Below are 14,617 nucleotides of genomic sequence, written 5' to 3'. Positions count from 1 at the left end.
TATTTTCTTATTGTATCATTTACCTCTCTCTCCCATTCCACACCAGTTGGTGGGTTCCTTTGCCAGCCATTTCCTTGGGATCAATTGCTGTGCTAAAAACAAACACCTGAGTATTGCCATTCTTCTGCCCCTTGTATTATTGTCTTCCTCCATATACCCAAGTCTACATACCATTGGGTCTAGACTAAGGACCACCGCAAAGACTTAATTTATAGTACAGGTAACCTCCTTCCAATATCTATTTATCTTTTGGGCACCTCTATATCATATGGAGAAGATCTCCTTCTGAGGCTCTACAATGTGGGCATTTAGCACCGGGTCTCCGACTAAAAAATTATAATTTGGGGGAGGGGTACAACACGCTCTGGGCAGCAGCAACAAATGGGATATTGCTTGTGATGGAGATAGGGAGACTAAGGGACCTGACTCCAATATTTGTATATATATTCGTATATATTTCCCAGATCCTCCTCCCGTCGGCTTCTACAAGGAAGCTCCACGTCCCCCTTTATCGCCAACACACATATATTGTCATAAACAACTGAAATCAGTCTTTTGGACAAATGTGCTTTAATTACTTTGCTAAGAATTGCCATATCACTCCACTCCAAGGGTCTTTCTCTAAATTGTACACCCAGGGCATGTCTAATTTGTACATATTTCTAAAAAGACTGACTTGGTATATCATATTCCTCCTTCAATTCCTGAAATTATTTAAGAGTTTTACAGTTGAGAGAGTTAAATAAGGCGATAAAAGTAATTTGATCCGATGAGTAGTGTTTAATATATCCAGGTTTGATCTACCATTGGAGAACTGGATGGACTTGTGTCTTTTTTCAACCAGAATAACTATGTACCATGTAACACACAATGAGCTGAATTTAATAAAACCGGAGCTGCCAGAATCTGTGCATGGCAACCAATCAGCTTCTAACTTCAGGTTATTTAGTTAAGCTTTGAAAATGAAAAGTAGCACCTGATGCCATGGCATGCACATCTGCTCCAGATTCTGGCTGCTCCAATTTTGATAAATTACCCCTGATGTCTGTTGCTATCTGTTAAATGTGGAGGGGGGTCTATAATGACAGGGGCAGCCATTTTATGGGGGTTTGTCGGTATGACCATTATCCTTTATCCATATAATGCCCAAAGATTATGAGGATTTTTTACATACCTTATGGTGCAAACATTGTTTTGTTATAATTTCCCCATGTTCCAGAATGATAATGCCCCAGTGCACACCACTAAACAATTACAATAATGGTTGTATGAATAGCAGGATATAATCAAACAATTTCAATGGCCAATTTAATTGCCAAAAGTAAACATCATTGGGAAATTTTAGATCACAGTGCAAAATTGATTTCCGCATTCTTTAACCTTCAAAGATATGGAGGATTTCTTTCTTAAAGGAGGCTTTGGTTCTTAAATTCCATTGAATGTTTAACAGCATCCAGGAAGTAGGTAGGCTATTTCAAAGCATAGAGTAGTACTAGTCCTTCTGTAAAACCAGATGATCCCTGTTATAGTCCACTAATTACATATATATATATATATATATATATATATATATATATATATATATATATATATATATATATATATATATATATATATATATATATATTAGTAGCCAACCTCATCATGCATTTATACATTTTACATTTATAAAGGCGATTTTTCTGCTTCTAGCCAACTTGGAACAGGTTGGTTCCTCGGAAATGTAACAGCGAGAGCTAAAACTACTCTGGCCTGTTATCTTCTCACCCCCCAGAAAATAATACACAGACTAAAATGTCATGTTTAGAATGAGACAGGAGAACTGGTTTGTGTAAGGTGATTCATTTAGGAGTGAAGAAGTGATAAAATGATTGCTAAATGTAACTTAGTAGAGATAAGTGATAAATTTATCAGTAGTCTCAATGCACTGAGATGGATGAAGTATTTTTCTCATTATATTTATATCCTAAAAATCTGAAATCATAAACAGAAATCACTATTTCAACTCAATAATCAATAAAATAACATGGATAAAATTCAGATGATTCCATATCTCATACGAATGTGCTTCAGAGTACAGGAAGAGTCTAGGGGGTTGATTTATTAAAGGCAAATAGGCAGTGCACTTTGCAAAGTGCAATTGCTCCAGAGCTTAGTACATGAACATAAGTCCTGCTGACTTCCATCATCCAATTGTGTGCAAGTAAAAATGCTGTTTTTTAAAAATGTTCCTTGCATTTGATTGGATATTCATTATAAAGTGAAACTTTTTTTGTATCCTATAAAGTGAAAACTATAAAGTGAAACTTTACCTCATTTACTAAGCTCTGGAGCAATTGCACTTGCAGAGTGCAACAGTACTTTGCAAAGTGCATAGTCTATTTGTCTTTAATAAATCAACCCATTAGATACTTCCTATACTCTGAAGCACATTCTTATGAGATATAGAATCATCTGAATTGTATCCATGTTATTTTATTGATTATTGAGTTGAAATAGTGATTTGAAAAAAGAAAAATCGTTCAAATTGTTAAATGCATATTTCATGCAAAAGACGTGTCTATAACTAGGTGATATTTCTGTTTATGATTTCAGATTTTTAGGATATAAATATAATGAGAAAAATACCTCATCCATCTCAGTGCATTGAGACTACTGATAAATTAGGTCCCTTTTAAGGGTCGTATTTATCTAAATTGGACTACTTAGTTATTTGAATGAACAATGTTTTTTTTAATTCAGATAAAAAAAAGCTAACACATAGGGAGGGGGTCCACAGTTAAAACCCACAACTGTCTTTTGCTCTAGTAGTTTCTCCCCCCCCCCACAAGTATTGAAATATATGATAATTAAAGTGGTTCTAAAGGCTCATTTGTTTTTACCTTAATGCAGTCAAGAGTATGTAACACAGAGAGTGCAGGGGTCAGGAGTATGTAACATGGAGAGTATGTAACACAGATTGCAGTGGTCAGAAGTATGCAATGCAGAGAGTGCAGGAGTGTGTTTTGCAGAAAGCGCAGAGGCCAGGAGTATGTAACACAGAGCGTGCAAGGGTCAGGAGAATGTAACACTGAGAGTGCAGGGGTCAGGAGTATGCAATGCATAGAGTGCAGAGGCCAGGAGTGCCTATTGCAGAGAGTGTAGGACTCAGGAGTGTGTAATGCAGAAGGTGCAGGGGGTCAGGAGTATGCATCAGAAAGATTGCTGGAGCATGTATTTCAAAGCGTGCAGGGCTCAGAAATGTGTAAGACATAGGGGGTTATTTACGAAAGGCAAATCTACTTTGCACTACAAGTGCAAACTACAAATGCAAAGTGCACTTGAAATTGCACTGAAAGTACACTTGGAAGTGCAGTCGCTGTAAACAAATATATTTTATAAATTTTATAAATAGTAGAAATAACTATGCTGGTGTTGCACGATAATCATTGACGTAGTCACACATGTACACACATTTAAAATGCATTAACAGGAATTTTAATAGCATCATCCACTACTTTAGTCCCTGTCCACATTCTGCACTACTAAACAAACTCCTGTATGGCCATGGTTACAAAATAAACCCATACATTGCACAGAGCAGGGAGCTGTCTTCTGCAGATGGTGGATGATATATGGATATAACATATTTTAGGAATTTACACATTCATGGAGATAAGGCTACGACAGATTTATATGATCTGTTTGTATTCATCTCCCTATCAGGTGTATTATATCTCCCCCGGTATTTTCCCAAGGATATACATTAGGTTGGAGTAAATCTCACACTGACTGATGGGTATGTGACATCAGTGCCAGCAATAAAGGTTTCCTGGACCTTAATTACAAGGTGCAATGTTAAATGGGAGGCACCTATTTCCACAGGCTTACGTGCATGAGGCAGATTCAGATAAAGGATGATTAGAGAGTCGTGTTCTGTAGGCTTCCTGCTTATAATCAGGTCATATACTGGTTGTTTATTGCCGGTTGATGTTCAATGAAGATCATGGAATTCTGCTGATACTGTACATATCTGCGTGTGTCTTTCTGATTGCTGTCTGTATGCACGTGCCTTGTGTTGTTAGGCAGCAAAGTGCTATCCACCCAGATGGAGAACCATACCTTAAGGGGGAAGTAAAAAATCCAGTCGATAGCATCTATTTTTCTTTTTGCTAGTATGAAAAAGAAAGATGGCAGCTGGATTTTGGTTGATGTAGGCATGAAACCATAGAGGACATATATTTGTATGTGCTTGGTGTCCTCCAGTTCCTTAGATGTGTACTTCTTTTGACTGTGGCCCTTCTCAATAGCAAGTTAGCGGAGTTTCGTTGACCAGCTTTCTACTTGGGGAAGAGATGCAGCTGTCAATGTGAAAGCCTGAAGCCTCGTACACACGACCAAGGAACTCGCTGGGCGAAACACATAGTTTTCCTCATCGAGTTCCTTGTTAGGCTTTTGAGGAACTTGACAGGGCAAGTTTCTCCATTCCCATCGAGGAAAAAGAAGACATGCTCTCTTTTTGGCTCAACGGGATCCTCGACAGTTTCCTCGTCGAAAAATGTACACACGACCGGTTTCCTCTGCAAAAAAAAAAATCCCAGCAAGTTTCTTGCTGGTTTTTGCCGAGAAACTCGGTCATGTGTACGAGGCCTAAGGCAGGTCATGCATTGTTTTTCATTCAACCAGTGGGTAGAGGACTGAAGATTTCAGCTAAGAGCAGCCATCAGCACAAAAGAGACAGAGATTGCCGCTCCAGGCAGGTCGTGTTGGGTGCAAATCTTCTTCTCAGGAACTGAGGGTGCTAGCAATGCACATGGCAAATAAGAACAAAAGATGATCAGGACAGCCACACTCCAATCCAACGTAACTTTAATGTAAAAAAAAATTGAAACAGGCACTACAAGTCACAGCAACGGAACCTAGGACAGCTGATGCGTTTCACACTAACTTCAGTGTTTACTCATAGCTGATTTTTCATAAAATGAACCTCTAATACACATATGAATCCTATCCAGACATGTGATCAAAAACAGGAGAAATTGAAAACGCAATTAAGGACTGCCAAAGCACTCCAATCAGGACTAATAAAAACCTGCTGTAGTGGAGGTTATGAAGACCTTCTATTTTATAGAACAGGTCGCAGGTGATCAACATGTATTAAAAGGAATAGACGAAGGTTATTAATAATAAAAACACAATACAAAAATACATATATGTTGCATATAAATTAATACAGGCAACCACATAAATAATTAAATACATACATAGAGTAAGTTTGAAAATAAATATGGTTTGTGAATACAGGTAGGGGTTTCCCCACTACTTATTAAATGTAAAACGCCATTATGTGAAAAACAATACGTTTAAGTGAATACCATGTGTATACATCTACCGTGATTAATATATGTAGCCATAGCCAATGGCACATGTAGTGGTAATTAACCACTTAAGGACCGCCTCATGCACATATACGTCAGCAGAATGGCACAGCTGGGCACAAGCACGTACATGGACCTCCTCTTTAAGTGCCCAGCCATGGGTCGCGGGCGCCCGCCCGCGACCCAGTCCGAAGCTCCGTGGCCGCGGGACCCGCAGACCCGATCGCCGCTGGAGTCCCGCGATCGGTCCCCGGAGCTGAAGAACAAGGAGAGCTGTGTGTAAACACAGCTTCCCCGTTCTTCACTGTGGCGCCGTCATTGATCGTGTGTTCCCTAATATAGGGAAACACGATCAATGATGTCACGCGTCCAGCCCCGCCCCCCTACAGTTAGAAACACATATGAGGTCACACTTAACTCCTTCAGCGCCCCCTAGTGGTTAACTCCCAAACTGCAATTGTCATTTTCACAGTAAACAATGCATTTTTATAGCATTTTTTGCTGTGAAAATGACAATTGTCCCAAAAATGTGTCAAAATTGTCCGATGTGTCCACCATAATGTCGCGGTCACGAAAAAAATCGCTGATCGCCGCCAATTAGTAGTAAAAAAAATATTATTAATAAAAATGCAATAAAACTATCCCTTATTTTGTAAACACTATACATTTTGAGCAAACCAATCGATAAACGCTTATTGCAATTTTTTTTTACCAAAAATAGGTAGAAGAATACGTATTGGCCTAAACTGAGGAAAAAAACATTTTTTTATATATTTTTGGGGGATATTTATTATAGCAAAAAGGAAAAAATATTAAATTTTTTCCAAAATTTTCGCTCTATTTTTGTTTATAGCGCAAAAAATAAAAACCACAGAGGTGATCAAATACCACCAAAAGAAAGCTCTATTTGTGGGAAAAAAAGGACGCCAATTTTGTTTGGGAGCCACGTCGCACTACCGCGCAATTGTCAGTTAAAGCGACGCAGTGCCGAATCGCAAAAACTGTCCGGGTCCTTTACCTGCATTTTGGTCCGGGTCTTAAGTGGTTAAACCTGAACAGTCTAAAAAGTGCAAAAAGAAAAAAATGGTGAATGATAATATGAACAAATTATATAGTGAAAAGCATATGTAATTAGTAGTGTCATGTGAAAAAGTAAATAAATAAAAATAAACTAAAATATGTGGTGTTGTGAAAAGAGCACAACACCAACCGCAATAAATGCAAAAAGTGGAAAAAGAGATCAGCACAAAAGACACCTCTTATTTTAATGTAAGTACTGTCCCTTGTGCTGATTTTTTTATGTTAAACGTAGGCTTCAAACTACACCTCTAATGAGAGATATATGGGACTACAATTGCTGGTCTCCTTTTAAAAATACGAATTGCTTGGCTGGGGTTGGTTTTCATTACTTATTTAATTACTGAGTATTTTTGATCCCGAACAAGCATCAGCAGAAAATGAGTGCCAGTGAGTAGTCAACACTCCTTATAACTATAATCATAGGCCTATAATTCTAAGTATAGAAATCAAACCATTAGCATGACAGTTGTGCAACTGGAGGAGAAAAGAAAGAGATCAACAATGGCAGCCTACATATTTCCTTCATGATTTATTTTCAGGTTGCCTATAAATAGACATTGGGGGTGATTTACTAAAACTGGAAAATGCAAAATCTGCACAGAAACCAGCTTCCATGTTTTTTTTGTTTTTTTTTGTCAAAGCTTTATTGAACAAGCTGAAGTTAGAAGCTGATTGGCTACCATGCACAGCTTCACCAGATGTTGCTCTCTCCAGTATTAGTAAACCAATCCCTCTATAAATGTAATAGCAAGCACATCATTATGTAACTGAAACATAGGAATACTTACGATAAATATAAAAAAAAAAAAAAAACGAAAAGTTTAAAAATTTTGCAAACCTCAGATTTTTTTGTTGTCTAGAATATTTTTAGTGTCTTATGTATGTCCTAAAAATGTTCTGTATGCTTTTATTGTTGACATAAATTTAGTACTATAGCTTAGTGTATTTCTTATTTCTTATTCTTTTGTGTTTGCTTTTTTGTATTTTAAAGCATGAAGTTTTAATGTTGAGGCACAATTTTAGATTTCTGTATTAATTATGGCTTATTTCCTTTTTCCTCTATCTAGAATCAACCGTTTTTATACCTCAGTCAATCTATAAAATTGAAGAAGATGTTGGTGAGCTCTTTATACCAGTCAAGAGAAGTGGGGATGTTAGTCAAGAACTGATGGTGATATGTTTTACACATCAAGGTAAGTGTTTCCATTATTGAAAAAATGTCACATTTATGCAAGTGTACCAAGCATAGTGGCTCCATTGCAACCATATATACGCAATATCATTTTTGGTCACCATAAGGGTAATTTATGTTGTAATGTAAAGTTGTCATCTCATTTTGGCCTATTCAAAGGAGAAATTACACTTTAAGTCCTCTTCCCCTCCTCCCTTGTCACGTTTGGCATGCAATTATTTTTTTGGGAGGGGTACCTATTTTTGACAAGTACCTGTTACCACTTCCGCTCAGATCACCTAGATGATCTGAGCGGAAGTTCTTGTCTCCTCCTTCCCTCACCCGAAGTCTTCTGGGGCACATAACAGGTCAGGATTTGTAGCTGCTGACTTTTGAAAATCCTCTTTAAGTGTCCATATACACTAGGGGCCTAATCCACAAAAACCCGGCACAACGTAACTTTTGCCATTTAAGTTACACCGCCGCAAAATCTCTACCTAAGTGCCCGATCCACAAAGCACTTACCTAGATATTTTGAGCGGTGTAACTTAAATCCGTCCGGTGCAAGGCGTTCCTAATTTAATGGGGCGAGTCCCATTTAAATTAGGCGCGTTCCCACGCCGAATGCATTTAGCATGCTCCCGACGTCATTTTCCCGACGTGCTTTGTGCGGTTTTACGTTGCGCCGGGTTTTGAGAATCGCGACGGGCGTAAAAAAAAAAAACGAGTTGCGGCGAAAAAAAAAAAAAATTACAGCGACGCGGGATAGAAGGGTCTACTTTTACAAGGTGCAAACAGTTTAGGCCTTGTAAAAGCAGCCCTAATATTGCGACGGCAAACTAATACTTACGGAGAAAAAACGAAGCTTAAAAGCTTTGTGGATCTCCGTAAGTGCTAATTTGCATACCCGAAGCAGCATTTCGACGAGAAATGCCCCCAGCGGCGGATGCGGTACTGCATCCTAAGATCCGACAGTGTAAGTCCCTTACACATGTCGGATCTTCTGCCTATCTATGTGAAACTGATTCTGTGGATCAGTTCCATAGATAGAAACAGGGATACGACGGCGTATCAGTAGATACGCCGGCGTATCCCTTTTGTGGATTAGGCCCTAAATTCCCAAATGTTTGTGGATGTCTTTATCATTATACCTATATGAGCTTATTGAATATCCCATTCCACAAGCACAGAAATTAACCCGACCATGCGATGAATTTTGTTTGAAACTTCTAATTTTCTGAATGTTTGATTTTTTTTTTGACAAGCGATAATCTAAACGTATATGGCCAGTTTTATTATGGGGCTGGCACTCCTTTGCAGCTGTAACAGCTTACACTTCTCTGGGAAGGGTTTCCACAGGATTTTTAAGTGTGTCTATGGGAATTTGTGCACATTCAGTCAAAAGAGCATTTTTTAAGATAAGTTAGTGATGTTGGAAAAGAAGACCTGGCTTGCAGACGGTGTCCCAGTTCATCTTAAAGAGTTCAGTGGGGTTAAAGGGATATTAAAGCTTAGTTTAAAAAAAATAACAAACATGTCATACTTACCTCCACTGTGCAGCTCGTTTTGCACAGAGTGGCCTCGATCCTTCTCTTCTGGGGGCCCTCAGCAGCTCTCGTGGCTCCTCCCCGCATTAAATAACCCTCTAGGAGAAGTGCTCTCCCGAGGGGGTTAACTTGCGAGCGCGCTCCTGAGTCATACACTCGGCGTCCATAGCGTCAGCGTCATTGGATTTGATTGACAGCAGCGAGAGCCAATGGCTGCACTGCTATCAATCTAGCCAATCAAATCCGGGACTCTGTGTAGAGAAGGTGCACCCATGGAAATTCAGGGCTCAGGTAAGTCAAACGGGGGGGCTGGGAGGGCCGGACACCGCAAGGTGTTTTTTCACCTTAATGCAGGTGAAAAAACCCGAAGGTTTACAACCCCTTTAATGTCAGGGCTCTGTGTAGGCTACTTGAGTTCCTCCACACTAAAACTGTCAGGCCTCGTACACACGGCCGAGGAACTCGACGTGCCAAACACATCGAGTTCCTCGGCCAGTTCAGCACTGAAGCCGCCGAGGAGCTCGGCGGGACGAGAGCTCCCATAGAGCAACAAGGAAATAGAGAACATGTTCTCTATTTCCTCGCCGAGCTCCTCGTCGGCTTCCTCGGCCAAAAGTGTACACACGACCAGTTTCCTCGGCAGAATACAGCCAGAAACTCGGTCGGAAGCTGAATTCTGCCGAGGAAACTGGTCGTGTGTACGGGGCCTCAAACTTGTCTTTTTGAAGCTGGATTTTGTACAGCTGAATAGAATAATTTTGAGGATTGTCCACATACCTTATAGTGTAGCAAAGCCCTCTATATGGTAGTTACTGTTTGTATGATCTTGTAAAGGTAGAACAGGAAAATTGTCACAAGGTGCATCCAACACACAAGATCTTTTACTAAGCATACTGATTAATTGTACAGCCACAAATGATGTTTTGTAAACTTGAAGGCCACTAAGGTGACATAGAGAGAAAGGAGGCTTGGGTGCCCCCAAGACATCAGTTGTGATTGTACAAGGGTTCTTCAAAAAGTAAAAAAAATAAATAATAGATAAAGGCACAACACTTAAATGATAACAGATTCCCCACAGATGTATCATAAAGTCCATAAAAAGTCCATAATACTAACAGGTGTAAAGAGTCCAGACACTAGGGACTGCCACCATATGAAAACAGAAGCCGGCTTCCAGCAAGGCTGAAAAAACAGGTGTCTTTAAGTGTAGGATTAAAAACAATTTAAAGGGGTTGTAAAGGTAAATGTTTTTTTCACCTTAATGCTTTCTATGCATTAAGGTGAAAAAACATCTGAGCATTAGAGCCCCCCCCCCCCCCAAGCCCCCATTTACTTACCTGACCCCTTTGAAAGTCCCGCTCCGTGAACACGCTGGCTTCTCGGCTCATTCATTGGTTGATTGAAAGCAGCGCAGTCATTAGCTTGTGCTGTTGTCAATCATATCCAATGACGCGGTGCGCCGGGGGGCGGGGCCGAGTGATACAGTGAGTGGCTATAGCCACCGGCTGTATCACAGGAGTGTGCCCGCAAGAACTTACCACCATGCGAGAGAGCTCGCATTAAGGTGGAAAGTTCTTGCGGGGGGAGCCGAGACAGCTGCCGAGGGACCCCAGAAGACCAGGTTCGGTTCCACCAGGTAAGTATAACATGTTTGTTATTTAAAAAATAAATAAAAAATTCTCTTTAGTGTTCCTTTAATTACACATAAGATTGGCAACTCACATGTGTGAAGTAAAAACAGGCACATCAATGAATAAGGTCCCAAATGGGGTAACCGGCAGACTGTCAGAACAGACAAAGCCAGCAGAGCATTCACAAATTATGAAGGATCTTTTACTCCATGAAGCATACTGATCAAATGTACGAGGGCTCTTCAAAAAGTTCCGAACTTTTTTAAACTCCTTTATATATACAGTATAAAAGTGCGGAAACTTTTTGAAGATCCCTCATACATTTGATCAGTATGCTTTACGGAATAAATGATCCTTCATATTTTGTGCAAGCTGTGCTGGCTTTGTCTGTTCTCCTGTTTTCTATGGTGCAAGCCCTTACTTTGATAGCAAGCCCCACTCTGACCCATCTATAGAATTTGTTGCTACAGCAGGCATTGCAGAAATGGTGCAGAGTTGTAGTTTATAGACCCTAATAGATTATGTCTAGCAAGTCAGCCACGGGCTCAGGAAGTGAGGGCAGATCCCTGCCTTATTCAGCACGTAGGTTAGCCTTTCACATTTTTTTTATCCCAGGGGATCCCTTGAAATAATTTTCAGGTCTCCGGAACTTCTGTTAAAATTAATTCATCAGAGGTCAGTTGGACGAATGCATCTTAGGCCTCGTACACGACCGAGTTTCTCGGCAAAAACAGCAAGAAACTTGCTGGGAGAAATTTTTTTGCAGAGGAAATCAGTCGTGTGTTCATTTTCGTTGAGGAAACTGTCGAGAAACTTGACGAGCCAAAAAGAGAGCATATTCTCTATTTCCTTGACAGGAATGGAGAAAATTGGCTTGTCGAGTTCCTCGACAGCCTAACAAGGAACTTGACGAGGAACTCTACGAGGAACTCCATGTGTTTCGCCCGTCGAGTTTCTCGGTCGTGTGTACGAGGCTTCACATTCATAGTCAGTTGGAAGAATGACTCTTACATTGGTAGTCAATTGGAAGAATCGTCCTAATATTGGTGGTTAGTGGAATGAATGCTCTCCTTATAATGGTGGCCAGAATGCCACCCTGAAGCCTCGTACAAACGACCGAGGAACTCGACGGGCGAAACACATCGTTTTCCTCGTCGAGTTCCTTGTTAGGCTGTCAAGGAACTCGACAAGGCAAGTTTCTCCATTCCCGTCGAGGAAAAAGAAGACATGCTCTCTTTTTGGTTTGACGGGATCCTCAACAGTTTCCTCATCGAAAAATGTACACACGACCGGTTTCCTCGGCAAAAAAAAAATCCCAGCAAGTTTCTTGCTGTTTTTTGCCGAGAAACTTGGTCGTGTGTACGAGGCCTGACAGACAGCTAGAATGAACTGCCAAGTGGCACTATCTGATGGGAGGTCCATCAGCCACAACATAAAGAACTCCTGGCAACCACTGGAGGAACTTTAGGGTTTTACGGAACCCTAGATGAGAATGGCTACCTTATTGCCACCTGTGACAAAATCCTAACCTTGCCTTGTGACAGTAATAACCTGTAAAGCTATTTTATAGCAGCACAGTCAGCACTCTGAAAGTATATAATTTGTTTAAAAAGCATGCATTCATGCTTGTTGATTCAGGGAATGAACTGCAGTAGGCCAATGGTGACATTTTGTTCATGTTGCATACTCAGTCAAATGACAAATGACAGCTCATTTCTGATTGGTTGTCATGAGCCACAGTACTATTTTTCTATTTCTCTAAAACCTCAGAATCACAGAGAGAGCATAATGGGCTGATAAATTATACAACAAGTAGTGGAAAGTGTTCCCTGGGGTGAATGAGGAAAGTGTAAATGAAAGAGAATGGTATGTGTAGGTGTAAAATGTACACTGGTATTCATGTCATGTCCCCAGATCGGATTCCCTACTTACTATACCAGAGTTCTTGGAAAGCAGCCAAGGAAAGCATGAATAGGCAACATTTTTAAAATTGGGTAGCCCAAAATACACAGGCTGTACTTAGATGTTCATGTTCATATTTTGCAAACACTGTACATCTGTGTGTGGCCTTCAAATCTATTTTGGTGGATACTCAAATTAAAGTGGCTGTAAACCCTCACATATACTCAGTAAGGTGACTGGCCTCAGGTGATACACAGAGATGAAACAAATCCTACTATATACACAGTGTATCTGTTTATCTGGTATATTTTGTTTCTCTACATCTGTTTAAAGTCCATATGTAAAGCTTGTCTGAGGCCCCGTACACACGACCGAGTTTCTCGGCAGAATTCAGCCAGAAACACGATCGGAGCTGTATTCTGCCGAGAAACCCGGCCATGTGTACACTTTCGGCCGAGGAAACCGACGAGGATCTCGTCAGGCCAAATAGAGAACATGTTCTCCATTTCCTCGTTAGTCAACGGGGAAACTTGGCTCGCTGAGATCCTCGGCGGCTTCACAAGGAACTCGACGAGCAAAACGATGTGTTTTGCCCGTCGAGTTCCTGGGACGTGTGTACGGGGCCTGAGAGTTCAGAAAAAAGGGGGCAGAGAGCTGAAGTTACACTTTGCAGAGCTCAGTGGAGAGAGCTCTGATAGCTTATTGGAGGGAAAATACACACCCCCCCCCCCCCACACACACACACACAGCTCACAGAAACAGAGCCAATGCTGTCAATATGCTGGAGGTCTCTCCCCTGCACCATTTTTCTCTTGGTGTCAGGAAAACTTGTCACAAGCAATTCATGCTGATAGTAGAGGAATGGGGCAACAGAGAGAAATTACACTTAGTGCTCTTAATTCAGACAAGCAAACAATTTACTTTGTTTAAATAAAATTTCTGTGGTTTGCAACCAATTTAATGTTCACTGGGAGGAAAAGTGATTGTAAAAGTAAAAAAACACCTTGGTAATGTGATATTGTTTTCTACGTGGTAAGTTGGCCTTGAAGTGTATACAGTGCCCCTCCTTAGCTCTGCTCCAGAGGTTTAAACATTAACAGCTGCTGAATGTTTGTTGGGGTGAATCTGCTGTTTTTTTCTTCAAACGTTTTATTGTTTCTTTGTTTTAGGCTTTTTCTTTTTTTTCCTCTGATCCTGCCGTTTATAAACTTTGTGACCTCTGGTCTCGGCATTTTTTTATTGTACTGCTCTTGATTTAGAACAATCTCTCTCCCCTTTTCTACATAATATTTATTGGGAGGGGGGGTTCTTCAATCAGAGAGCGAGTGATACCATAGGAGTAGGTGAGTGCACCACTTAGCTATCCTGTTTCTAGTGAGTCGTCACCATGGATAGGATTGCTAGTCCTATGGGCCCCTTCACACTGCAATGCGTGTGTTTGCGTGCATTATAATGTATAACCCATGGTAGCTCACTGTATATGTGCATGTGTTTGTTCTTGATTATATCGTTTCATTCTTAATTAATCCTTAATGGCATCCAAACGCACAAATTTGACATGCTATAGGTGCGTTATAGCACAAAAAATTGGGTGAAGGGACCATAGATTCCTCTGAATTTCCCTACCTGTACCACTGACTCATAATTGGTTATAAATAGTCAAAGTTTAGTTTGTTATAATAAAGTTTGCCTTTTGTCCTACAGATATGAATACAGATTGTTAAAGGAGAAGTTCAGCCTGAGCTTTTTAGGCTGGGCTTCTCCTAAGGGTCACAGTAGTGCAATTCCTTTTGCACTCCTGTGACCCCCTTTTCAGTGGAGAGCGGTCTAAAGTCCGTTCTCTGCTAACATCACCAGGATCAGTCCAGGCATCGCATCATCCCAACTTAGGAAGTCTGGATCCGCCAGCTGCCTGGACTGACGACAGTG

General features: G+C 40.5%; 1 protein-coding gene across 1 annotated transcript in view; it reads left to right on the top strand.

Moving 5' to 3' along the window:
* The window catches only part of FREM2 (FRAS1 related extracellular matrix 2), a 249,492-nt gene that overhangs the window by 125,055 nt on the left and 109,820 nt on the right, over positions 1 to 14,617 (top strand). Inside the window, exon 5 of the mRNA XM_040340373.1 lies at positions 7,505 to 7,630. Coding sequence (XP_040196307.1) covers positions 7,505 to 7,630 — 126 coding nt within the window. The remainder of the gene's footprint in view (positions 1 to 7,504; positions 7,631 to 14,617) is intronic.

The sequence above is a fragment of the Rana temporaria genome, chromosome 2 (genome assembly GCF_905171775.1).
Source record: "Rana temporaria chromosome 2, aRanTem1.1, whole genome shotgun sequence".
Taxonomy (NCBI): Eukaryota; Metazoa; Chordata; class Amphibia; order Anura; family Ranidae; genus Rana; species Rana temporaria.
The sequence above is the reverse complement of the archived record's forward strand: the minus strand, read 5'-3'. Positions and strand labels throughout refer to the sequence as shown.